The 26,497-nt window shown below is 33.8% G+C and overlaps 3 protein-coding genes and 1 pseudogene across 4 annotated transcripts; 3 read left to right on the top strand and 1 right to left on the bottom strand.

Annotated features, from left to right (window-relative positions):
* The first annotated feature begins 988 nt into the window (after nt 1-988).
* On the top strand, nt 989-2,987 carry NRT2.7 (high affinity nitrate transporter 2.7). The gene is made up of 2 exons (XM_048113183.1): nt 989-2,181; nt 2,548-2,987. The coding sequence occupies exons 1-2, from the start codon at nt 1,055-1,057 to the stop codon at nt 2,822-2,824; spliced, it is 1,404 nt and encodes a 467-aa protein (XP_047969140.1). The 5' UTR covers nt 989-1,054; the 3' UTR covers nt 2,825-2,987.
* A 2,610-nt stretch (nt 2,988-5,597) lies between these two features.
* On the top strand, nt 5,598-9,106 carry LOC125211543 (Transducin/WD40 repeat-like superfamily protein). Its single transcript, XM_048111386.2, has 10 exons — nt 5,598-5,832; nt 6,125-6,225; nt 6,311-6,420; nt 6,498-6,564; nt 7,234-7,333; nt 7,693-7,809; nt 7,906-8,043; nt 8,139-8,220; nt 8,534-8,586; nt 8,796-9,106. The coding sequence occupies exons 1-10, from the start codon at nt 5,761-5,763 to the stop codon at nt 8,949-8,951; spliced, it is 996 nt and encodes a 331-aa protein (XP_047967343.1). The 5' UTR covers nt 5,598-5,760; the 3' UTR covers nt 8,952-9,106.
* A 3,568-nt stretch (nt 9,107-12,674) lies between these two features.
* LOC125215655 (LOB domain-containing protein 25 pseudogene) lies at nt 12,675-14,585 on the bottom strand (annotated as a pseudogene). The gene is made up of 2 exons (XR_016136662.1): nt 14,246-14,585; nt 12,675-13,393 (listed from the first exon to the last, which is right to left on the bottom strand). The product of XR_016136662.1 is annotated as an LOB domain-containing protein 25 pseudogene (transcript).
* A 6,161-nt stretch (nt 14,586-20,746) lies between these two features.
* LOC125216849 (cyclin-dependent protein kinase inhibitor SMR6) lies at nt 20,747-21,329 on the top strand. The gene has a single exon (XM_048118622.2). The coding sequence runs from the start codon at nt 20,895-20,897 to the stop codon at nt 21,204-21,206; it is 312 nt and encodes a 103-aa protein (XP_047974579.1). The 5' UTR covers nt 20,747-20,894; the 3' UTR covers nt 21,207-21,329.
* The last annotated feature ends 5,168 nt before the right edge of the window (nt 21,330-26,497 follow it).

The following is a 26,497-nucleotide window of genomic DNA, read 5'->3' as shown; positions in this document are numbered from 1 at the left end:
TGCATCTTTTGATTTAAATTGTTTTCAATACCCTTATACTGGTTTCATAATTAAATTCAATTTATCTCATGTGGTTTGCAAGTTATTGTATTGGAACATAGTTTACTCAATGCTCATAGAAAGTAACGATTGTATTGCTGGGGAAAAAATTACTAATATTAGATCAAAATTTTGGTCTGTCCCACTATTTCATAAATCAACCGGACAAATTATGAAGTTTGACAATATTTAAGATGATTTTGTACAAAAAAATAGTGTTTTCTTTAAAAATAAAATAAAATAGAGCTATAGATAAACTTTGATGTCGATTACATGTGCACTATTATTTTGAGTTTTGAATGCTTATATAAGTTAGACAACTATGTTACTTTTGAGTTTTGGGTTTATTTAATTGTGGATCATATTTATACTGATTATGATTTATTTAGAGTTTTCACGAAATCGAAATTGTTAGTGATGGACATTGAGAACCCAAAACGTATCATTTTCTTGGCATGGACATTTTTTTGTTTTAAAAAATAAATTATTACCATATAAACAATATAAATAATCAAATTCCCTTAAAACTTACAAAAAAATGTACACTAAATTCTCAAAATGTGTACTAGTCCAATATACGATATCAACTTCCAAAAATTCAAATAGGCAAATCCAATTTCATTTGTGGTTCTATCGAAAATGATTGGTAATATTTTTTAGATCTTAATCCTACAATTTATTTACCACATAAATTAATCGAATTATAAGAGGTTTAATTTCCCAACAAGCTAAATAATCCTTATTTCTTATTTTGATAAATAATTGTTAGTAATTTTTTAAGAAATATAATCTTTTAAGAAATAAAATTGTGCAAAACTATATCATCAATTAAAATTAGAAAATTTTACTATCTTCTAAAATCTTGAACATATAATACTACTCCAAAAAATAGTCTCTATCATAGTTTTGTTTATAAAAGAGAATGTTTCCAATGGATTAATATATTCAAAATCATATTACTATCTTCACAAAAACAACAAAAGGAAAAAATACAAATAATCATTTATTTATAGCCATGGAAGAATCTCCCTCCAAAACCACCGACGCCGCCGCCGTGGACTCCCTCCACCGCGCCACCGAATTCCGGCCATTCTCCCTCTCTCCCTCTCCCCACATGCTTTCCTTCCACCTCGCCTGGCTCTCCCTCTTCTCCTGCTTCTTCTCCACCTTCTCCGTCCCTCCCCTCCTCCCCGCCATCCGCCGCGACCTCCGCCTCTCCGACGCCGATGTCGGCGCCGCCGGCGCCGGCGCCTTCGCCGGAGCCATCCTCTCCCGCCTCGCCATGGGCCCCGCCTGCGACCTCTTCGGCCCCCGCGCCGCCTCCGCCGCCGTCTCCCTCGCCACCGCCCCGGCCGTCCTCTCCCTCGCCTTCGTCTCCTCCCCGGCCGCCTTCGTCGCCGCCCGCTTCCTCATCGGCCTCTCCCTCGCCAACTTCGTCGCCTGCCAGTTCTGGATGGCCTCCATGTTCGCCGGCGACGTCGTCGGCGTCGCCAACGCCGTCGCCGCCGGCTGGGCCAACGTCGGCTCCGGCCTCACCCAGCTCCTCATGCCCCTGATCTACTCGGCCCTCACCGTGCGTCTCCCCTCGTCCGCCGCCTGGCGCGCGGCGTTCGCTGTCCCGACCGTTTTCCAGGCCGGGACGGCGATCCTGGTACTGGCCTTCGGCCAGGACCTTCCCAGCGGAAAATACCGACGGATCCGAAAACATGATCCGTCGGTAAATTCCTTAGCGACAGTTTTACTGGGTGGGCTCGGGAATTACCGAGGGTGGATTTTAGGGCTGACGTATGCATTCTGCTTCGGGGTAGAATTAACTACGGATAATATTATTGCGGAATATTTCTACAAGAGGTTTGGAGTGGATATGGCGGCGGCAGGGGCGATAGCGGCGAGTTTTGGGCTGGCCAATGTGGTGTCGCGGCCTGCGGGAGGGATCGCGTCGGATGCGATGGGGCGGAGGTTCGGGATGAGGGGGCGGTTGTGGAGCTTGTGGGTCGTGATGACGGTGGCGGGGCTGCTTTGCTTCTGGCTAGGACACGTCGACACCTTGTGGGGTTCGATTATGGTGATGTGTTGCTTCTCGTTTTTTGTGCAAGCGGCTTCAGGGCTTACCTTTGGAGTCGTGCCCTTTGTTTCCACCAGGTTCGATAATAGTCATTTAAATCACAAAATTTTCATACTCCAATTAAAATACTTTAATAAAGCAAATCTCAAAGATTGTTGTATCGATGATAAACTCATTAACCCGTACCCACAACGAATAATAAGTAGTTAGATTATGATAACACTCTTTTTTTTTACTTTAATACAAATAAAGATATTTCTTACTAACCTACATTTAAAAAAGCAAGCAAGCAATGTTACGAAATCAACATTTAAAACTATTAATTTGACAATAAATTGAAGCATTTAACATTTTAACCAAAAGCAAGCAATGTTATGAAATCAGCATTTAAAACTCTTAATTTGACAATAAATTGAAGCATTTGACATTATTATTTTTTTCAGATATCTTGGAGTAATTTCAGGCATGACAGGCAGTGGTGGAACAATTGGTGCAGTATTTACACAATATTTGCTATTTTCAGGCACAAATAACATGTCTACACAAAGTGGGATATCAATTATGGGCTTGATGATGATTATTTGTGCTCTTCCAATAACTCTACTTTACTTCCCTAACTCTGGAGGAATGCTCTGTGGGCCCTCCACACAAATACAATCTTATGATGAACAAAACGATCATCTAGATCAATACCAAAACTTGCTCCCATCTACTACATGATTTATTTGGTGGCACCAAATTACTATTGAATTTGGCATTCAATGTTGTTGTTTGTTACAATAGGATCATTTTGTTTGATAGTTTTTATATTGTTACAGTTGTTCTATGAGCTTTTGTAAATCATGGAATATAGAATAAAGTGTGTAGTTAATTTTGTTGATAAGCTTCTTTTTAGTAACTAGTGGTTTTGTCACTAATATATTAGTAATTTTTTTTTATCCAAATACCTTATAATTTTGTCAGTAATGCTCTTAATTTCGTCATTACTAAGTTGTCCCATTGGCCTTACACTCTTGTTTTTAGTTAAAAAAAAACAAAGTAAATATCACTACTAAAAAATACCCTATCACTACATCTTACTTTAGTAACACTAATACCGCGTTTATATAAATGTCACAATTTGCTGACACTTATTCAAATTAATTTGATGAGTATAATTGGATTAAATATAAAAAGTAATTGCAGTAAACAAAGATGCGCTAGCTCACTCACAAGCCACAACTTGTATTTCAGCTTCCCCTCACAAATTCATTTCTACAGTTTATACCAGTAGAAAGGAATCAGGTCTCCCCCAAAAATTCATGTCCCTCGATTCCAAATATTAGTTTTTTCATTCCCTCAATCTGCCCTCCCAATTCCAATTTCCTTCCCAGATCAGAATTTTTTGCAAACAAACATCTTTAGAATTCCGGAGTTCCAGGTTTGATTTTTTACCTAATTAAGGAAATATGTCATGGATTTTCTAATCAGGGATTTTTTTAGGTATTTCTTCTGTAATTGATTTTGAGTTGAATTGCAAATTTGTGTTTAAAATTGATAAAAATCATGCTTTCTCTAAATGAGTTCTAGTGCTCAACTTTGGTATCACAGAACCTTAAACTTATGAATGGACTGGAGAACATGGAGATTGAGCTTCTTGAGAAAACACTCTATGATAAGGAGTCAAATTAAACAAGATATAAAGCGAATGCTACCAAAATTGTATTTAGTTGTTACAATTTTGTTTTCTTTATAAGTTAGCTATGGATTCATATACTCCCACCAATAATAACAAGCCAAAAACTTGATATGACTCTGCTACTATGGAGCGGGGGGAGTATATAATATGAGTGAATATTTGATCTGCTTGAGTCCATTCAAACGCATGACAGTTTCATAGAAATATGAACATACAACCATTGGACATTATTGCCTTTTGAATATTTTGTATCAAACTGAAGGGGAATAGACAATGGCTCTAAAGCGTATGCTTGGATTCTCTGATGGAGAATTGATGCGATCGGATGCAAAGCCATGTTCGCGCCTGATGAGGCACACTGCTGGAATTTGTTCAGTTGGAGGAGCATTGGGCTTTTGGACTCTCTGCCGCTTGTATTATGGTATGTATGCCTTTATACTTATCCCATCGCTTATTAACGCTTTCTATTTGATGGCCTTTTATTTTCACTTTGGCATAATGCTTGGCTCTTCAGACACAAAGTTTACCAATCATATTATCTTGTTCGTCTTCATTCTTTTCGGCCTTTTTTATTCATCAAGTTAACTGATTGTGTTTACAATGTCCGGAAAATCAGAGTGATCAAGGAACCTTAATGCAACTTTGATTGAGTTTTCTACAAATTGCTTGATTTACAGTGTTCAATACTTTTCACTACTACTATTGCCTGCTATTTAATTTTGTTACGATAACGTTGGTGGCACGTTGCTTACTTCTTTGAAGAAAACTAGATATAACTAGAAAAATGAACGAGATATATGATTATATCTCCATATCTCTATTTTCTTTCCATATATACATATGATTATTTTCTTGATCACTAAGTTAGGGTATTAGGGAATTAGTATTATAAATAGGAGTCATTGTTCTCTTTTGAATCATTGAAGAAATACAATTATCTTATTTTCCACTTTTCTGTTCATCTTTGTTCTTGGTTTGATCGATGGGCAAAGCTCCTGTGACTATCTTTCTGTGACTATCTTTTATCCCTCCGCCGATCGGGCAAAGCTCCTGTGACTATCTTTTATCCCTCCGCCGATCGCAATTGCGACGCCGGAAACTTGTTAAGAGAAATCATCTCATTCTCGGTGTGAGTGTACTCTCGTTTTTAGAGGAGACGTTGTCGAGGTACGGATCTACATCTATGACACTTTAGAGACTCCTTTGTGATATTATATGATGTACGTAGCGATGCAATTTTTGGTGAAATTCTATTTAGATGATCAAAAATATGATGAAGAATGCCACTTTCTCTTGATTGTTCATCAAATTAATGAATACAAAAAATATATGTCACTTTTTTTTCATCCACCTATATCTCAACCTCATATACGCTATCAACAAGAAATTGAACTTAATGGTATACATATCTATCTACAAATCAAGAGAAAATTAAGAAAAGATGTGTGTGCATATATATATAATGGAAAGAGGAGTTGGAGATAGACCAACTTTTGCCCTTGTGTTAAAATCAATTTTCAATTAATCATGTATAATTTCAGTTTAGCATTCGCTAGAATAATAGTAGTACAATTATTATAAAATAAATTGAAATTTTAAAAGTTTTAGATTTAGTGGAAAAGAAATATTTATATTGATTAAAGTGTAGTACCTAATAAATAAATATACTTATAATTTAAACGAAAAGTTATAAATATAAAAAAAAATTGTGTAAAACATGTGAGTTAAAATATAATTTTAACTTAAACTAATTACTAAAATAAATACTAAAAGGCTTCATTTTTACTAAAATAACAAAATTACCATTCTTTTGGATCCATTACATATGATTTCCCGATTCCATAAATATTCCACCCCTAAATCCTCTCTCATAAACCCTAATCCAATCACTGAACCTCAAAACTGAAATCAGCTACAAATTTCCGGCTGCAATTTTCTGAATTCTGATTTCTTACTTGCTACCGATCGCCAGATTGTGATGACGACACTTTCCGAGCTCAATGACGACATCATCCGCAGCATGTCAGTTGGCGCCGTCTTCTCAGATTTTGTCAGTTCTTCTCTCCTCAATCTGTTTAATTTATCGCTGAATTCATACTTCTCTGTTGATAAATTTGTGTGAATTACGGCTACTAGAATCAAATTAGCAATTATGCTGCGATATCTATGTTTTACAACTGAACATTGATTATCATTCTATGCGATTTGATAGGTATATTGATACTGTTTTGTAGTAGATAATGGGACCTCTTTTTACACTTTATGTGTTCCTGCTGTGATGCGATTAGTTGAGATGAGCTGTTAACTGGATTATGAAATTGTTCTCTGTTTTTTTTCCATAGGGTGGTAAAATCAATTCGCTTGATTTCCATCGGACGGCTGATGTGTTGGTTACAGCAAGTGATGATGATTCGGTTCGATTTTATGACATTACGAATGCTCAGTAAGACATTGTCGTATTTAGCTGATAGACAGTCATCGTATTTTGTTAATTTTTAATAAATTTTGATGGGTTATGATGAGTTCAGATTGGTGAAGACAACATATCATAAGAATCATGGAGCTGACAGGGTGTGTTTCACTCACCACCCAAATTCCGTTATATGCTCTTCGAAATACAATTTGGATTCTAATGGAGGTGAGTTGCATTTGATGCATTTGTCTAACTTTTTTTATTAAAAAGCAAATGATATACTTTTTGTGCTTTCGTTCCAGAGTCGTTGAGGTATCTATCGCTATATGATAATAGGTGCCTTCGGTACTTTAAAGGGCACACAGACAGGTAAATGTACATAGAAACTAAACTAAAGCCGTCAAATTTGTCTCCATCTATTATTTAACTTCATAAGGATAATTTTCGACCATACTGGGTAAATTTAGTGGCATTCCATAATCCATCCCCAAAAATCACTTTTTGCTTGGTTGTAAGGGTATATGTAAACCACACGCCAAACTGCTTAATCCTAAAGACTTTGTGCCATATTTGTATTTTCCATATTCCTGCTTTACTTGAATGATTAGACTGATGAAACAGCAGGGTGGTACCATGAAGAAGTTGAAAACATAATGTGAATAGAAATTAAGAGCTGTTGATTCTGTTTGTTATCATAAGTGAGCATAACTGAGTTTAGAAACCACCTACTCATATTTTACTTCATCCTTTCGTGTGGGCAGATAGATAGAATGAGTAGGTTGAAGCGAAGTGGCCTATCGACTCAAAAGCTTGTTTTTTACACATTGGGATCAACTAAGATTGAGAAATAATGTTTTATTTTTTGCCGTAAATGAAGTTAATGTTGATAAGATGTGCATATCTGCTTCATTATTAGTACTTGAATCGGATTAGATATTCGTTGGGGTTGCTTCATTTGTCAAGTTTCATGACGAGCTTATGAAAATACTAATAATTTTCTTTTCTGATTGTTTAAAGTGTTTTTCTTCTTTGATATAGGGTTGTATCTCTGTGCATGTCTCCAGTCAACGACTGTTTCATGTCTGGTTCACTAGATCACAGTGTACGCATGTGGGATCTACGTGTTAATGCCTGTCAGGTAGGTTAATTGCTTTCTAATCTAACTCTAATTTGTGCCCATATTTAATGTATGCAGATTGCAGCAGTTATGCTTCATTTAACTGGAATGTCATTTTCCAATTCTGTGATTTGATTTTGCTTTATTTATTAACTAATGACTTCGAACAACAACCAATATGTAAAAGTGAACTTAAAGGAGATCATTTTATGATAGTATGGCTCAGTTGAAATTGTAAATTCTTTAAAACCAAAGGATATCTCTCAGTAAACCTTGTAAAAGAAACATGTTATGGTTGTTGCAGCTGTCCAGTTTAGGAAGTTGTTTTGCTCCGAAAGAACTTTTCAAATCTGATGTGTGCTCACTGATGTAGCTTTCAGGGTATATTACATCTGCGAGGTAGGCCTACGGTTGCTTATGATCAACAAGGTTTGGTCTTTGCTGTCGCAATGGAAGGAGGTGCAATAAAACTATTTGATTCTAGATCGTATGACAAGGTTTGCAATCTTGAGCAATTCTTTACTCCAGTAATTTTTTTTCCTTCCAAATATAATTTTGTATTTTTCAACACCATTATCTTTTCTTCTGCTCAGGGTCCTTTTGATACCTTCCTAGTTGGCGGGGACACAGCTGAGGTGTGCGATATTAAGTTCAGCAATGACGGTAAATCAATGCTTCTGACAACTACAAACAACAATGTATACCTCCTCGATGCATATCATGGAGAGAAGGTCAGTTTTTCATGAAATTGTATTGCGGCTGTGCTGTTCTTTTAACTTTAAAGTTTGAGCGAAAGTCTTAGAAGCTTAACTTTCACGTGATGCAGAAGTGTGGATTTAACATGGACGCTTCTGCAAATGCCACCATAGAAGCAACCTTCACGCCTGATGGCCAATATGTGCTTTCTGGTATAGCTATCTTTGAACTGCAAACTTCCTTTATAACCAATTCCGCCTTCTTTATCATGTGTCTGGTGGTTTCTGATTATGTTATTTGCTTTTGTTTCCCAATTTGCTGTGTACATGTGCCTTTCTTCGGAGATTTTAGTTTTGCCTTGTCGGGCTACAAGCTTAACATATTAACGAGAGCATTCACATAAAGTTTATAGTTGATAATTTGCTGCACCTCTAATATCTAAAATTTATAGTAATTGACACCCGAGTCCAGTTTTCATTGATTTGTGTGTTTCATTTTCACTGAATTAATTTTGATTTGTTCCAGGTTCTGGGGATGGAAATATACATGCGTGGAACATCAGTGACGAGCCAAATAAGGTACTAAACTGACTGCAATAGCGAAGATGGAAACATCGGGACACACACACACACACACACACACACCATTTGTTCCGTCCAAATACTTGATTTAAGAATAGTCACACGTTCTAGTGCTGGGCGCTAGTCCCCACAATAACATGTTTCATGACGTTGTGTAGAGCCTACCGAGCTGCTAGCTTAACAAATTGCTTTTGGTTTGTGCACAGATCGCGTCTTTGGATAGCCACATTGGTGTTGCAGGGTGCCTGAGATGGGCTCCTCGCAGAGTCATGTTTGCGGCTGCTGCTGCTTCCGTTCTAACCTTTTGGATTCCTGACGATGATGCTGAGCCGGGCGCCCCTGCCCCAGCTCCTTTACCCTGATTGATTAACAATTTTATTCATCTATATGGAAAACCATGGAAACATGGCTGATCAAATAGAAGAATGGAAGCTAATTTTAATTAGAATCCTAGCTTTTTATTTACTGCTTGATGTCGGTTGTTTATTAAATGGAAATTTGCTGCCGCTTGTTTTAATTTTCTGTGTTTTTATTTTTATCTTGAAGAAACTTGAAAAATGATCTCATTTAAGTGATGTAAGGTAGAATTCACTAAAATAAAATTTTGATTTGCTAAATGGTACACAATGTTAATATTTTTGGGGATCCCAAAATTCAAACACAACTCAATTTTCTTTGATTAAATATGTCTATATCAAGCTTACATGTACTAAAAAATACTAGCAAATACTATATTACAGTTTCATATGTAAAAATAGAAGTCACAAATAATGAATTGAAAATCAACTCACTTCATCTCGATTCATCATGAATATTTTCTCGAATGCAATCCTCGACACCCAATTCTTCCAACAAAGAAAAAAAATGAGTCAAGAGGATAAAATTCATATTTCATCCAAGAAAATCTCAATCTTAGAATAATTGCAAATAATTACCAAATGTTAAAATCAAAATTGAAACATTTGAGTATTTTTGCTAAATAACACAAATACTCTCTTACTTTATTCTTTATTTTGCTTTATTTTCATTTTTTTTCCTCAAATCTTTAGACATCTTTTCTTAAATCTGGTTCAATAGAAACGTGTCGTAAAATAGTTACCGCAGGAAGTAAAACCTTGGAGACAAGGCCATGAAGAAGCACAGTGAAAATTGGCGGTTGTGACAGTGTTAAGAAAAAGGGCATATCAAATCAATCAATCACTATTGAAACATTGGACTTGGGCTGAAGTAGAGCTTTCTATTGGGCCACCTTCTACTATCTGGACGGTCACTATGGCCCATCTTCAGACTTGAGTGATGGGACTTATTCTATTTTTATTGTTGGACTCTTTCTTAGGAATAATCGAACTACTGTAGATACGCAGATCCATAAACACGATGACTGAAGAAGGTCGTCGTTAATGAACAAGGAAGCGTTTTTCTAGCTTCTTTTGAATTTGGACTTGTCTTAATCATGAAATAATGTCGAGTCAGTGGAAATCGCACATCAGATAGAGAAAGGGAGGCGGAGGCGGAACTGTCACAAGGTCGACAGTCGACGGTTGATTAATTGAATTTTTGTGTGATACTCATTGAATTCGACTTGTGAATCTTGTTTAGTTGGTTAGAAAGGGTCTGGTGGTGGTGTTTCATTTTATGACAATGTTACATAATCCATGATTTAGTATTGACTTCTAAGCCTTGGTCTTCTCTTTCTGACAAAATTAACTTCAATTTAATATGTCAATTTCTTGACAAATTATTGTTGAGCAATCCATACCACGTAAATGCTCAATTTACTTTTTCTTGTTTAATTGCATTCATGATAAAGGTCAAATGAAAATATGAGATCTTTTGCGTTGTTTTCATTAAGAAATTAGGGCTTTCCTCAATATTGTGTTGTCGGCATGCTTGCCACTTTGCCTTAATTACGTGATTGATAAAGTAAAAACAATAGCGAGGGTTACTTCTATTTGCGGCTGAAAAAATAGTCAACAAAATACAAATCAAACTAAATTAAAAATAATCCATTAACCAAATTGGTAGAAACATTAGTAAAGCATTGTTCATTTGACACCATTTATGGAGAGTCATTGCAGAAATCGATAACAACGGTAAAGTTCATGATTTCTAAGACCAATTAGATTTGTGGAAAAATCAAAATTTGACTGAACTTCGTTATATTAGCGACCAGTTTTTCTTCCAAAAATAAAACCCATTCTCAATTATTTTTTAGAGCAAGTTACAAAAAAATCATGAACTTTGTCAAATTATGATATGCATGTTCCACAACTTTGAAAATAACCTAGAAAAATCATGAAGTTTTGATTTATTCTTAATTATGCCAACTGAAAATCTTGGGTCGTCTACGTTTAATATATTGATTATATATCTCATGCAAACGATATCATTTTCTTTATGAATAGACAACATTGATTAACTCATCGGCAGAGACATCCACTTATGATTTTCCAGCTTCCATATCATATACAAATTCACCAAAAATTTGATAAAAGGATAACTAAGATCAAATCAAAATACCGTAATTTTTCTGGCTGATTTCAAAGTTGTGAGACAAACCAAAATTTTTCCAAACGTTATATTTTTTCCTACAATGTGATCTATTATTTCATGAATCTGGAATATATTTGTTTATATTTTATACCATGCGTGGATTATTTTCATTGAAAAAAGAGAGAAAGTAAAAGAGACACATAGCATATTTTGATGTAGAAGTTTGTGCACATCATCTTCTCCTATAGAGAATCACTCTTCAATCATCTTCAACAACCCTACCTCAAATTAAACCATAGTTCCCCCTCCACGAGCCTACCACCTCTTAGTCCCTTACTTACCCCACCCACCCCACCCCAAAATTGTTTTTATCATCAACATATTTTCAAGAATATATATTGCACTTTTTATGTAGGCCCTTTTCATATCGTCTACATATATGGTGGGTTTATCTTTAAATGTAAATCACTCATTTTTTATCAAACAATAATCAAAGGCTTTTTTTGCTTTACTATATTCAAATTCATTTTATTTCTTGTTTTTCTTTACATATTCAAATATATAAGGTTGTTTTATCGCATAATTCAGACTAAATCTTGACCATTATATATCCATTTTCGACTGAGGATATCATGACACGTGGCAACACAAATCTCAATTTCCCTTAGTTAAGTATATTATGAGTCTTCTCCAGTCTCTTTGTTATTGCATTGTACGTATAAAAATGTAATTACAAAAAGTAAATGTGCATTATGATATAATTGAGCTTCTGTGAATTCAAGACCTCAAAATATTGAATATGGATTTTCGTAGTATTAAACATTTTGCATTATTTGGTTTAAAATTATGCAGCTTTGTATTTAAACAATATCAATGGATCAATTTTCGTAGTACTACTACTTATGAAGAAGGTACTATGATCACTGATTTAAATGTATATGCATAGTATAAATATATTAGTATAATTAGCAATTTATGCAAGCTCTGTTGGTTCACATGAAAGAAAAATCTTTTTCGGATTCTTTTACTGTCATAGAAAATGACAATCATATTTATAGTATGCTCACACATTACCTTGACCACTCATCACCACAGTAAAGTATATTTCTTGAAAATAAATTGGAAAGATGATCATGTACCAAATTTAACTTCTATTTACATCGACCCTGTACCTGACTCCAAATCAAATATGAATATATTGATCTTTTAATCCACAATTTATGTTCAATTTTGATTATGGACATAACTTTTGATATCATGCTAGCACACAAATATCCATAAACTTAATCGGCTTAAATTGACAATTCACAAATAATTAATAGTGCATGTTAAATACGAAAGATGCGAAAGTAGAAGCATACTATGTTCGATGAATCCAAATTCACAACAATTGATTGTCTTCCAAGTGATAACGTTAAATAGAATCGTTCGGAATGAGATGCTATCAACGTATTTATAGATCAATATTCCTTATCTAGATCTCACTAAGCCTCAGGGGTCGAATCTAGCTATCACATCTCGTTTGTTCAACGTTTACGTGTGTATCGTTAATTTGCAAGCTATTGCACAGGAACATTCCCAAGCTAGCTAGGTTTACCTAATGCTCACCTCAAATAGTGACCAATCTTTTATTCCAAATATAATCTTATTCCCACAAATCAATATATAAGGCAACAAAATCATACATAGTGACCTCAAATACAAGACCTAGATCACCAATCCAAAAACATATATAACTCAAGCACCAATGCAATTATACATATATATATTCACACACACAAACACACACATGTATCAAAATCAAGATCCAATCAATTGTTGCCATGTCCAGGGTTTTCACCATAAGAATAATAACCCGGATTCGGGTTATACGACCCGACTCCGGATCCATAACCCACCCGCCTCGGGTTATACGCTCCCATCTCGTTATTCGTGTAACGCATCAAATCCGCGTTGGTGGCGTCGAGCTCCTTCTGCAGCTGCAGCACCTGCCGCTGCAGAACGGAGATGGCGCCAACGCAGCCGTAGACGGGGTCCTTGAGCCGGGCCTCGGCCTCGTACGCGAGGGAGTTCACCGCGTCCTCCCGCTGCTGGGGGAGGATCTCGTTGAGCAGCTTGCTCACGTTGCTGGCGCCGAAGATCTTGTGCACGTTGGCGAATTTGGTCGGCTCCTCGGGCGGGAAGTACGGGGCAAAGATGCAGCCGGAGAGGCATTTCCGGCGGAGGAATTTGCAGGCGGCGCAGGGAGGGTTTGAGTAGCTGCTGCTGCTGCTTGAAGAGGCCATTCCCTTTTTTGGTTGATTAAGTATTCCTGTGGTCAATGGAAATGTAAATTAGGTTTTTCTCGAGTTTCGAGGTTTCCCTGATCAGAGTCGTGTCGATTGTGATTCAGACTAGTACATGTGGTATTATGTGTAGTCGTGTCAATTGTGATTCAGACTATAATATTATGTACAGTATTATAGTCTGGAATTTACAATTGACACAATCCGAATAGAAGATTTTTGAAGATGGATTTATAAGATTGGCAAGTAGGGGTTGTACAACAATACAATCTTCTAATAAGAGTCGCGTCGATTTTGATTCAAACTATAATGTATGTGGTATTATAATCTGAATTACAATTGATACTCAGAGTCGTATTGATTGTGATTCAGACTATATTATACGTAGCATTATAGTTTGAATTTACGATTGATATGACTTATTAGATTGGTAGACAAGATTTTTTGAAGATGAATGAAACACCATAATTAATGATCGATCAACATAATTAATAATTCCCAAATTGAGATTGAAAAACCATAAGAAATATACTAAAATGAGTGTGTGAGAGAGAGAAGGAGAAAGAGATAGGGTGATTACAGTTTTATTCAGTTTGGTCTTTGACAAGCATGAATCTTGGGAATTGACTAATTCAAAAAGGAAAGCATAACAACAATTTTCAACTAACTTAAGATTTTGGATTGAAAAATTGAAATCATGGCAGAAGCAAGTTTTTCCATAACAACCCCTAAATCTCAGCAAATCACAAAACAAGATCAAAACTTCACATAATTAAATAATTAGATAAATCCAACAAAGAAAAAAGACTTGATTTTTTTCTTCCTACAAAACATATTTTGGAGCAACAAAATAAAAATTGAATCTTGAAAAAGCTTACCTTTCTTACAACATCAAACAGTGGAAGATCTTTTCGTGGAAATTAAGATTTGTGGAATGAAAAAACAAGGGTTTCTAACTCTCTTATATCAGAAGAAAACAACACTGCAGCTGCTGAATCTGATCTTCTTCTTGTTCACTTTCTTCCTTTTTGTAGCTGATTTTGGCACTGACCCATGATTTTTCAAGATTGATTGAGCAAATCAGCCATGAAATTAGGCACAAAAATCAGTTGGGAAATGGGAAAACCCTAGAAGCAGATGATGAGAGAGAAGCATTTTGGAGTGAATGGTGGTGCTAATGTAAAGCAAAAGCTTCTGCCATAATTAGCATTTGGCTAAGAATACGGTTTAGATATAATTTATAGATAATAATATGATAGGAAATACTCCTAAAAAATTGTGTAAAATGAGATAATTTGACCAAGAAAAGGATAATAATCATTTCGGATTTATTTTAAAAAATTGAAAGTAGTTGGAATTAATAATTTGCATTCTTGTAGCCACAGCACCACTTTTTTTTTCTTGTCATTTCTCTCTCTCTATTTTTTTCATAAAAAAATAATAATTCTAGTCAAAGTTTAATAGTACAACTTTTCTTTCTCATGCAATAAATTAATTGAAATATATATACTATTATTCAATAATTAACCACACTTGAAAATTTCACAATCTTCCCTATTTTTAGGTAGTAATATTATATCTAGTTAACCACACTTGAAAATGAGTGTCATTGTTTCAACCACATTTGATTGACAAAGTGGCCTTTAATTTCTCAATTTGTAATTTTTTTTGGCTAGATTTTCCACATGTGTACAAGCAAAGCGTCTTGCTAATTTTTAGGAATCTCAAAAGGTTATATAATTGGCCCGAGAATTAAGATTGCTCTATACCCAAAACCAATAATCGATCCATTTACGTTTTGGATGAATTCCTGTCACTCAATCATACATACATGTTGGGTAATTTAAATTGTACTAGTAATTATAACTTCTCATTTTAGTTAATTAAGTCATATTGATTCCATTTAATAAAAAATAATGATTATATATGTATATGTACTAAGCTTGTGTAAATTGACTTCTTTAAGTCTTTCTTACTCAACTTTATAATAATGATCCAAAATAAAGTCTTTCTTACCATATATGTAAGATCCAATAGTCTTCACTAAAAGTTGATACATGAGAAAAAAATAATTATTTTATTTGGAAAACTGGGGCAAGTAAAGGACAACAAGTATATGTAAGAAATATGAAAGCCCATACATTAAAATTTATGGTATGTTGTGAATGGACATATGCTTATATTCCTCTGTAAGTCAGTATTGGTTTCAGTCAGTGTTCATAATTGAAGTGAACTGTCCAACTGATCAAAGATCCTTTCAAATTTTGCTTTTTTACTGTTGCAAACTCTATTATTGATTGCAACTCAGAATAATGTTTTTTTTCCAGTCATGTATATAGGGGTAGTGAGAATTTAATTTTTAGTGAATGAGAAATGAGAATCATATATAATTACATTAGTTTTATGAATAAGAGATGAATGTATAATTCGCCCGTGTGATGCTATACATGCTATACGAACACGGTTGCTCATTCGTTCGTATCGAATTCATGAAATTTATGTACTTATTCATGATTCTCATTTATCGTGAATTTCTATTAATTTCACTGGTTCCTTATTCTATATATCTATATTTATTAGTACTACAAGCATGCAGAAACTGCAATAAATACAATTATTATAAAATAAATTAAAAACTATTTTTAGCTATTAGATCGTGAAAATTTACAATAGATTCTATCATTTCCTGAATAATTCATGGTTTTGAGGAGAAAAGTCTAATTTATTTTAATTCATAATATTCTCATAGCCAATTCATTATTTTAGAATAATTCATATACTATTATAAAATGAGTTTGTAGAATAAGACTAACGATTTTTGTGTTACTCAAGTTCACAATGAATTTAATAATTTTTATGCATACCCTGCAATATTAAAAATGACATCCGACATATTAAATCAAATCCACTGTATAATATACCAAACTCAAAAAAAAGTTAAATTTACCTAGTGTCGAATATTAAGATGTCAATTTTTTTGTTCCTTGGAGCTTAATGAATTACAACGAATTAAGTATTTTTATTCGTAGTAGTAATTAATAAGAATGACTTTCAATTATTGACTAGAAATGGAGTCATAATAATTTACTATACTTAACTCATTCTGTCTATATATGGACACAAATCAACACACAGAGTAAAAGTATATAATGTGTTGATCCTTTTCACTTTACTGCTCTTTTTCTCTTGTTCTTCGCCGACATGTCGACAACTTGCATCTAATGAGTATTTGTCAGTAAATTTTAGATTTTTATGAACAAATTCAACTGTATGTAAATAGTATTCATACTTATTTCAGAACTGTATGATAAAAGTCTGCTTTTGATGAGGGATCATCTAATCAATATGATTATGTGATATTCATAAAAATCTAGTACTAGTATTTACATACGTAGCATTAATTAATTAATTAATTAAATTATCGTGTAGAATTTTATTATGACCACTTGTTTTATTGATATGTGGATATGGCTACAATTTTCTGAACTTTATACTTTTGCTAAATATGTGTTCCTAAATTAAAGTGATTTAAATGAATAAATTATTATTATTATTATTATTATTATTATTATTATTATTATTATTATTATTATTATTATTATTATTATTATTATTATTATTTAATCGGCTATGATAAAATATATTGTGCTAGTAAGAAAAGCATACGCATGATTAAATACCACTTTTAGCTTGAGAAGTTGTTTGTTACTTGTTGAAATATGAGTAGGGAGATTTAGATGCATGTACTTGAGACTTTGAAACGCCTTTCCAAATCTTATCAGATTATATGCAATGATTCTTACTTGCATTTATAAAGTTATGTGTATGCTACATAAGTGAATCATTAATCATTCCTTTGTAGTGAGTTTCGTAACTATATACTACTCCCTCCCGTTTCCTAAAAATAGAAACTTTAGAAATACAATAGATTTTAATATAAAATTGTAAAATAAAAGACATGGTGAATAAATAAAGTAAGAAAGAGGAGTAAAAAAGATAGTGACATTAATATTAGTGGATTGTGGAGTCTATTTCTTAAAATAGAGAATTTCTATTTTTAAGAATTAGACCAAATTTTTTTTATATTTTTAGAAAATGGATAAAGTATAATTTATTCAGCCCTACTTTTTACAATAATGTGCAAGAAAAGGTCGTCGTTAGCATCGCTCGCTATAGGTAGTGTGCTGGTTGTGGCTGACAGTGAACAACGCCCAGAGAATGGAAGTAAACACTACCCCAAAGGATTGAAGGCCGAGATGTACGATTTCTAATATCAAATTTAATAGAGTTTTTTTTATTCATAGTGGAATTTGTCGATCAACAAACTTACCTAGAATATACATGGAAATTAGAGAAGAAAACGGTGGCCGCCCCCTATAATTTTAACTTTTACGTACATATAACTAGGCCTAATATTTTATTCCCTTCACATGTTGAAGTGTACTAATGTCTTAATTAAAGTTAATGTTTTTGTACATAAATATTGTGTTAAATATATTACTCTATATTCTTATGATTATAACGAGTATTTTTAAAAGCTACTACTATTTAGGTTATAGATAGGTAGTAGATAATTAGAGATCCTATATCCTAAGTCCTAACTGACACCTAATCAATCATTTAAAATTTAATACATTTAATTATTTGATTTATATATTAGGATTAGATATGTACAAGAATATGGCCCAATGCAAGTGAATAATGATCAGGCCCAATCAAGTTGGGATAATGATTATGAAGCTTATTATTATATGTTTGTATGATGATTTTTAAGTAACATTGAATGGATTATGGATGTATCCAAAAAAAAACTAATTTATTTGGGCATGGAGTATCTAGAGATTAGATTATGATGCTCCAATATTAATTTTCAATACAACACCAAAGTGATGTGATGTATTATTAAAAATAATCGGCAATAGTATGATTATCACATTAGGGTATTATGGGTGAAACAATTTCATAATTAAAAAGAATTGGGATTTTCTAGATTCTAGATTTTTGAACATATCTATATTAGGATAAAAAGGTGGAACTTCATAATTGTGTAATAATGGTGGTCACATTACTCAAGCTTCCTCGAAAACCAATACACGCATTATACTTTTACTTGAAAAGTAAGAAATACAAATATTTGCCTTTTGAATTAAAGTACTCCTTATACTTTAGTTTATCTATCCATGTATGCCAATAGCATAAAATGGAGCACATCAATTTGTAATAAAGAGTAACATGAAAGAAAAGTTTATTGAAAATTTGAATATGCTATACAAAAGCCTATCTAGTGAAAGAATGAGATTTCATTATAAGATGCCCTCTTTCACTTTAAAAATGCCCAACTTATTTTAATCGATTTATGTACCGTCGTATAAAATCTGGCAATGAAATGATGAATAACATTTCCAAACTTTCTAGAGTTCTTGGGTTTTAGGGGGTTTTCTTTTCCTGAAACATGATATCGGCTAATGCTTAAGCGAGGTGACCAATTATTCGGCTGTTGGACCCTATAATACGGGACATAGAGCATGTTTTTTTTCTTCTAAATTTGAATGTTTTCTAAATGAGAATGTAAATTGACAACATTGTTATGGTTAATGGTATCATCACATCTATATTTGTGAAACTCAAACTTGCATATCTTTGCTCTCAAGAATACACAATTCATTGGTAGACCAAGATGGGAAAACAAGAAATATCAAAGTTTATTCAATTATTCTGAATTAATTATGAATTGCAATTTCCCTTTTTTTGCTAAATCCTTTTATCATCTCTACATCCCAGAAAACAGGCTTTCCTTGTAAGCTTGTGACTAAATGGGCCTAAAAAACTTAGCCCAGTTGCAACAATAGCGTGAAGCCCAAATTGACTAAAGATTCTAACGGCCCGGCCCGTTAAAGTTGGAATCAAAAGTCACGAGGGGGAATCAGGGCCGTTGATATCCAGCTCACCAATAATTGGCGCTAAAATCCCAAATTCCAAATCGAAATATTCAGCTGCCCGAATATTCTTTACGGGCAGTTTGAAAATCCCCTTCCAATTCCCACTAAGAATCCCAAGTAGCATGGGAAGTAATGTCAATCCGGGTTCGAAGCCGGTGGTTCGGTTGTGAGAAAATTCAAATGGGAGTCGGATCCGAGAAGAAATTTCGTGGTTCGCGTTTCGATCCGAAAGTGGGGGTTTCGATTCAGAACTTAATGTTTTTACCTATTTTTCAATAATTTATTTCAGCTTTACAATTATTTTTTTAAAAAAATTGGAGACTAAAATTGAAGGTTAATGACCGATTCAGAGCGTAGTTGGACTAGTGATAAAAATGATTAGCTGATTCTGGTGAGGGCCTTATGGTTCCAAATTAAAATGGTCAGTCCGATTATAAGTCGAACCGATGATCCTGATTTAACCGTGTGCATCACTAAGCATGGGTCTTTTTCTTCCTTTTCTTTCCCATTTACTTTGCAATTGTAATGACTCATAAACTCGTGAATTTCTATTAATTAAAGGATAAAACGTTTTGCTAAATAAGATGCGCATCATCGTCAACTTAATTAGCATAGGTCAACGTTCGTTGTAAGCTCATAAAATTATTGTTCCATTTTCTAGTGAATCCTCTTCCACGCAACCTATACTTCGGCTGTCATATACCCCTTCCCTCCCTCAAAAATTGATAAAGTTTTATATGGCATGGATTGTAATATGCAATAAATAAAATAAGAGAAGGGTGAGAAAAGTAGGAGGGAGAGTTGAAAAAATAATGGAAAGAGTGCTAGTAGATTGCAGAGTCAATGTTATTAGTAGTTCAAAATTTTGGGCGACGGCTCAAAATGAAAAAATAGTCTATTTTTTATAGATGGATGAAGTTTAATATACTCACAACTCTAATTAAAATCACAACTCTAATCAAAATCACAACTCAGTACAACAATTTCGAATAATGTTACTCCCTCCGTCCGCAAAATGTTGTCCATGTTTGACTCAGTGCAAATTTTAAGAAATGTGAAATAAAAAGTAAGTGAAAAAGGTTAGTGGAATGCAGGCCTCACATTTATATATTGATTTAATAATAGAATGTGAGTGTAATGAGTTAATGAAAAGTGGGTCCATTTATCAAAAATGAAAAAAAAAAAGGTAAAGCCGACAACATTTCACGGACGGATCGAAATGATAAAACTGGACAACATTTCACGGAGGAGAGGAGTAATATTTTTCGATTGATTTTTAACATTATGAGACCGACCAAAATTTATTTCTTTTCAATATAAATATACTTCTATAAGATATGGATCATAAATTGGCATTCCCAAAGAAAAACGTCAGTTATTTAGGTCAAAAATAAATAATTTTCCCTCCTTTTTCCCTCATATAAAAACCCAACATTCCCCTCACATTTTGCCGCCATCACTTCTCTACCCTCCTCTTCATTCAAAGTTTTCCCTTTCCAATTTCTCTCAACTCAGAAAAACCCTTTCCCCCAACAATCCCACCTTTTCTCCCCCAAAACTCGATCTCCGATTTCTCCAATTCCACGACATGGGTTTCTCCAAAAAGCTGGAACTCACCAAGGAATCCGATGCCAAGAAATGGGTCATCGCCGGAATCGCGATCCGCGCGCCTCTGAAGCCGGTTTCCACGAACCCCAGAGACGGAGGCGCCGCCGAGGCGGAGGAGGAGTCCACCACGCCGACGGCGCGTGAGTCGAGGATACCGGAGAAGTCCGCCTGCCCGGCGCCGCCGAGGAAGCGGCGCCCGGCCTCGGCGTGCCAGGTGGCGAGGGAGTTTTTCACTCCGCCGGATTTGGAGTCGGTTTTCATGCGCCGCCGCGCCGGAAGCGCCGCAAACTGATGGCGTTTTTTTAAAAGGTTGATTTGTTGGCTTAATTTGTATCTTTTTTTTTAATTATTAGTTTAGATTTTAGCTGTAGTTTTTAGTTAGTTTAGGGGGATGTATAAATAATTAAGTATAGTATGAATCTTTTTATCTTTTTGCTTCAATCTTGAATTGAAATGAAAGTTTTTGTGATGAAATTCTTTATGTTTTTATTTTTTTATTTTATTGTTTCTTGAAATGAATGTTTGTTTAACTGCAGAATTTGTTATGCAGCTTTTGGTTTGGTGTTGATTTTGAGAAATATTGAGTTTTTTAGCAACCACAAGCGTGTGCAAAAATTTGATGTGACTGAGGGTTTTACTTTGTTAAATTTTAAAGAGAAAATTAAAATTTGTTTTTGAAATTAAAATATGAAATATAGTAAAAAAAATTATATGTAATTTGTCATATTTATATACAAAATGACTTTTTCCTAGGAGTATCCAAAACTACGTTGTTTTAATAAACTGTAGTAGTAAAACTTTCATATTGTAGCACTAAATCTTAAGCACTTAAATTTAAAGCATTCAATCTAAATAGATTTTAAAATGCAATTTCACAATCATTTTCAAACATTCAGACAGTAAACACGCATACATATTTAATTATATAAACCATTGCATTGTATATCAGTCACAGGAATTACACACAGATAGCATTTACTCACACATAAAGATGAAGTACACAATGCTACAGAAACAATAATGAAAATGTACATTTGATTATTACTTGATGAATAGTAGATAGTATCAATTGTTTCTTTAAATTCGGCAATACGACCAACTTGCCGAGATTCAAATTCAGCAATACGACGAGTTTCTGCAGCTTGCCGAGATTCAAATTATTCAAATTCAGCAATACGACGAGTTACTGCAGCTTGCCGAGATTCAAATTCGGCAATACGACGAGTTACTACAACTTGCCATGATTTGAATTCGGCAATACGACGAGTTACTGTAACTTGCCAAGATTTAAACTCGGTGATTCAGGTTACTGCAACTTGCTGAGATTTAAATTCGACAATACGAATTACTGCAACTTGCCGAGATTTAAATTCGGCAATGCACGACAGCACATCTTGTTGAGATTTAAATTCAACAATACACGTAACCACATCTTGTCAAAATTTCAATTCGGTCAATAAAATGAACCACAAATGTAAAATAGGCAGTGCATCGCACGAGTTAGCATTAGATATACTTTATTATATTAAAGTCACAAATTGTACAACTAACAATGCGTGCATCAGTAATCATGCATTTGCCAAACTTTTCCTTGCCAAACTTATTTCCATTTAAATTGGCTTTTTATTATTCATCAATATGATACGACTGGCTGAGATTTAAATTCGGCAATACGAGTCACTGCAACTTGCCAAGATTTAAATTCGACAGTACGAGGTACTACAACTTGCCGAGATTTAAATTCGGCAATACTACGAGTTACTGCAACTTGCCGAGATTTAAATTCGGCAATACGACGAGTTACTGCAACTTGCCGAGATTGAAATTCAGCAATACGACGAGTTACTGCAGCTTGCTGAGATTCAAATTCAGCAATACGACGAGTTACTGCAGCTTGCCGAGATTCAAATTCGGCAATACGACGAGTTACTACAACTTGCCATGATTTGAATTCGGCAATACGACGAGTTACTGTAACTTGCCAAGATTTAAAATCGGTGATTCAGGTTACTGCAACTTGCTGAGATTTAAATTCGGCAATACGAATTACTGCAACTTGCCGAGATTTAAATTCGGCAATGCACGACAGCACATCTTGTTGAGATTTAAATTCAACAATACACGTAACCATATCTTGTCAAAATTTCAATTCGGTCAATAAAATGAACCACAAATGTAAAATAGGCAGTGCATCGCACGAGTTAGCATTAGATATACTTTATTATATTAAAGTCACAAATTGCACAACTAACAATGCGTGCATCAGTAATCATGCATTTGCCAAACTTTTCCTTGTTTGGATATATTTGTATGTTGATAATTTCCATTTAAATTGGCTTTTTATTCTTCATCAATATGATACAACTGGCTGAGAGTTAAATTCGGCTATACAAGTCACTGCAACTTGCCAAGATTTAAATTTGACAATACGAGGAACTGCAACTTGCCGAGATTTAAATTCGGCAATACGACGAGTTACTGCAACTTGTCAAGATTCAAATTCAGCAACACGACGAGTTACTGCAACTTGCCGATATTCAAATTCAGCAATACAACGAGTTACTGCAGCTTGCCGAGATTCAATTTCGGCAATACGATGAGTTACTGCAACTTGCTGTGATTTAAATTCGGCAATACGACGAGTTACTGTAACTTGCCAAGATTTAAACTCGGTGATTCTGGTTACTGCAACTTGCTGAGATTTAAATTCGGCAATACGAGTTACTGCAACTTCCCGAGATTTAAATTCGGCAATGCATGCCAGCACATCTTGTTGAGATTTAAATTCGACAATACACGTAACCACATCTTGTCAAAATTTCAATTCGGTTAATAAAATGAACCACAAATGTATATTAAGACTATAATTACAATTGCATAAATCCGGGTTTAACTATCAAATTTAAAACTATAGTATCTACCACGTGCGATGCACGACCGATGCACGAACCAATTTACTTTCCGAGTAGTGATTACTACTCCACATAAGAAACAATATCATAACTTATGTTTTAAATGATAAAAATGCACTCCTTACGTCCGCCATTAAATGTCCCATTTTTTATTTTCCGTACATCCACCAATAAATGTCCTATTTCACTTTTACCATATTTGGTAAGTGGATCATACATCACATTTTACTATAAAACCAATATATAAATGTAAGTCCCACATTGCACCAACTTTTCAACTCACTTTACTTCATAAAGTCAAACAATTTCTTAAAACTCGTGCCGGTCAAATATGAGACCAGTGGCGGACGCTGAAAATATTAGTGGTAGGGGCTTCATTGTATATATATTTTCGTCTGGTCTCTATTAGAAATCTCATTTCACTTTTACTATTTTTATTAAGTGGACTACATATTCCACTAACTCACTCTACTTACATTTTATTACAAAATTAATATATAAAAGTATGACCTATATTTCACTAACTTTTTATAACACTTTCAATTATAAAGTCAAACAGTTTCTTAATACCGATAAAAAATAGAATTTCTAATGGGGAAGGGGGGAGTATATCACAAAAAAGTTTCCTACAGCAAGTTTAACACATAATATGAAAAATATACTAGGAGTACTACATAAAAACTAGTTCATCCTCCCAAAAGAACAAAATGCCCATGTTATATTATATTGGGAGTAGTACTATTTATTTTGCTAAAACAATGACAATTAAATTTTATGTATTGGTGGCTTTTGAACAAACAAAAAATCAATACACACATTTTTAATAAATAGTATATTTAATTTTTGCTTGAATAAAGCCGCTAAGACTGATCAAGTAGTTAAATTTGGATGGATTATGGAATTTTATTTATGCAATTTAACCATACTAGGTGTAAATTTAAATTTTTGCTCAATTTATGCGATTTAACTTAAAGTCAAGTGGAGATATGACAGCTATAAGCCTATAACTTTACTAGTAAATTTTAAAGTGACTACAATAATATAATATTATTATACTTAATATTTGTAAAGAGATCTTCCCAAAAGCTCTACGGCAGCCATTTTTGCATTCATTTTTCTTCTCTGCAACTTTCTGATTCACAAATTAGATCAGCCCCCTCATATCATTCAGCTTCCAGCGATTTAGTGTTCAATCATGTTTATTTAGGAAGGGCTAAGAATTGTTTTAAATAACATTCAACAAATCTGAAAGTAGAAAAAATACGGAAAAAATCTAGTTGGGGAGGGCTTAAGCCCCTCATTCCCTCTTACTTTGTCCGCCACTGTATGAAACATTTAATGGCGGACGGATGGAGAACATAATATAGTACTAGTGGAGTATGTTTTTAGACAACTAATGATATAACAATATTTAGTGATAACCCTATGCAATGCACGACCTATTATATTTCTATTATATTTTACTAGCGCTAATTTTACATTGCCAATTAATTAACTGAATTGAGAAACAGATTAACAAATTCAAAAAATATTTTCTTATATATAATAACAATTTATCAGACAAATAAAAATATAAATTAAATAAGTTAAAAATTACTAGAACACACATTTTAATTAGAATACTTTTGGATCTCACTACAAAAGAGAGCAATCACATATTGTGCTTATTGGACCGTGAGAGTACTATGTGGCCTATTCATTCGCTTAAAAAAATTGTATCATAGAATAATTAGGAATTTTAACACTGCTATTTATTATTAAATTTTAATAAAATCAAGATACATTGTGATTTTATAGAAAAATACTCACACTCACCATGCAATAATCAGAGAACACATCAACTGCACAGAAATTAAAGGAGACCGCAATTAAATTAATTATTATAGCAATGAAAATTAATGCCCCCTAAAATTTTGTTTGAATTATTTAAACCAATGGGAAATTCCCTCCTAATATTTCTTGGAGGCTAAGAGTTTTTGCAACAGTATTTAAAATTTAAATCTTGAAAATTTCGAAATAAATGTAGGGTAGCTCATCTCATCCTCGTAAGTTGTAAAATGATTAAATGTAGAAAATAAAAAAATAAAATTAAAATAGTACAAGGGCAGCTGCATAATTGAGAATCTCTTAAAATTGAGAATCCTATGTGGGGTAGTACTTATTTAATTAAATTGGTGACATCAATGCACTGTTATCTACAGTCAATTTTAATAGGCCCACATTATTCTCATGATTAGAACTTTTGGTAAGTATTGTACATTACAAGATTTATTATTTAGGTGCTGACACAGATCAATATATACGGCGGATAGGATGAGAACCACCTCTCCCACATTTTGTCCTCTATCACATTTTGAGAATAAATTGTTGACAAAACAATAAAATGTGGTTAATTTTAATTGTCTTATAAATATCTAATCCTGTAGGTGTAATACTAACTCCATTCATGAATAATAAACTCAATTTTTGAATTGATACGAGTTTTTAAAAATGTGATAAAAATTGAATGGAAAAAAATAATGGAAAATATGTTCTATTATTGCATATTAATATTTTAATAGCAATAAATAAAATGTGAGTGTGATAAAGTAGTGAAATGTGAAGTTCATTACTAAAAGTAATTAAAAATCAAATGGGATATATTGATGGACGAACGTTTGTATTTTTGGTG

Source organism: Salvia hispanica, chromosome 3 (assembly GCF_029641045.1).
Source record: "Salvia hispanica isolate PSC_SH4W2 chromosome 3, Shi_PSC_v1, whole genome shotgun sequence".
In the NCBI taxonomy this organism is placed as follows: Eukaryota; Viridiplantae; Streptophyta; class Magnoliopsida; order Lamiales; family Lamiaceae; genus Salvia; species Salvia hispanica.
The sequence above is the reverse complement of the archived record's forward strand: the minus strand, read 5'-3'. Positions and strand labels throughout refer to the sequence as shown.

What these genes read in the sequence shown, in the direction of transcription:
- NRT2.7 (XM_048113183.1), top strand. Translation starts at nt 1,055, where the DNA reads ATGGAAGAATCTCCCTCCAAAACCACCGACGCCGCCGCCGTGGACTCC. An exon ending in GTGCCCTTTGTTTCCACCAG is followed by an intron (nt 2,182 to 2,547) that starts GTTCGATAATAG and finishes TATTTTTTTCAG; the next exon opens with ATATCTTGGAGTAATTTCAG.
- LOC125211543 (XM_048111386.2), top strand. Translation starts at nt 5,761, where the DNA reads ATGACGACACTTTCCGAGCTCAATGACGACATCATCCGCAGCATGTCA. An exon ending in GCGCCGTCTTCTCAGATTTT is followed by an intron (nt 5,833 to 6,124) that starts GTCAGTTCTTCT and finishes TTTTTTCCATAG; the next exon opens with GGTGGTAAAATCAATTCGCT. An exon ending in TACGTGTTAATGCCTGTCAG is followed by an intron (nt 7,334 to 7,692) that starts GTAGGTTAATTG and finishes TGTAGCTTTCAG; the next exon opens with GGTATATTACATCTGCGAGG.
- LOC125216849 (XM_048118622.2), top strand. Translation starts at nt 20,895, where the DNA reads ATGGGTTTCTCCAAAAAGCTGGAACTCACCAAGGAATCCGATGCCAAG.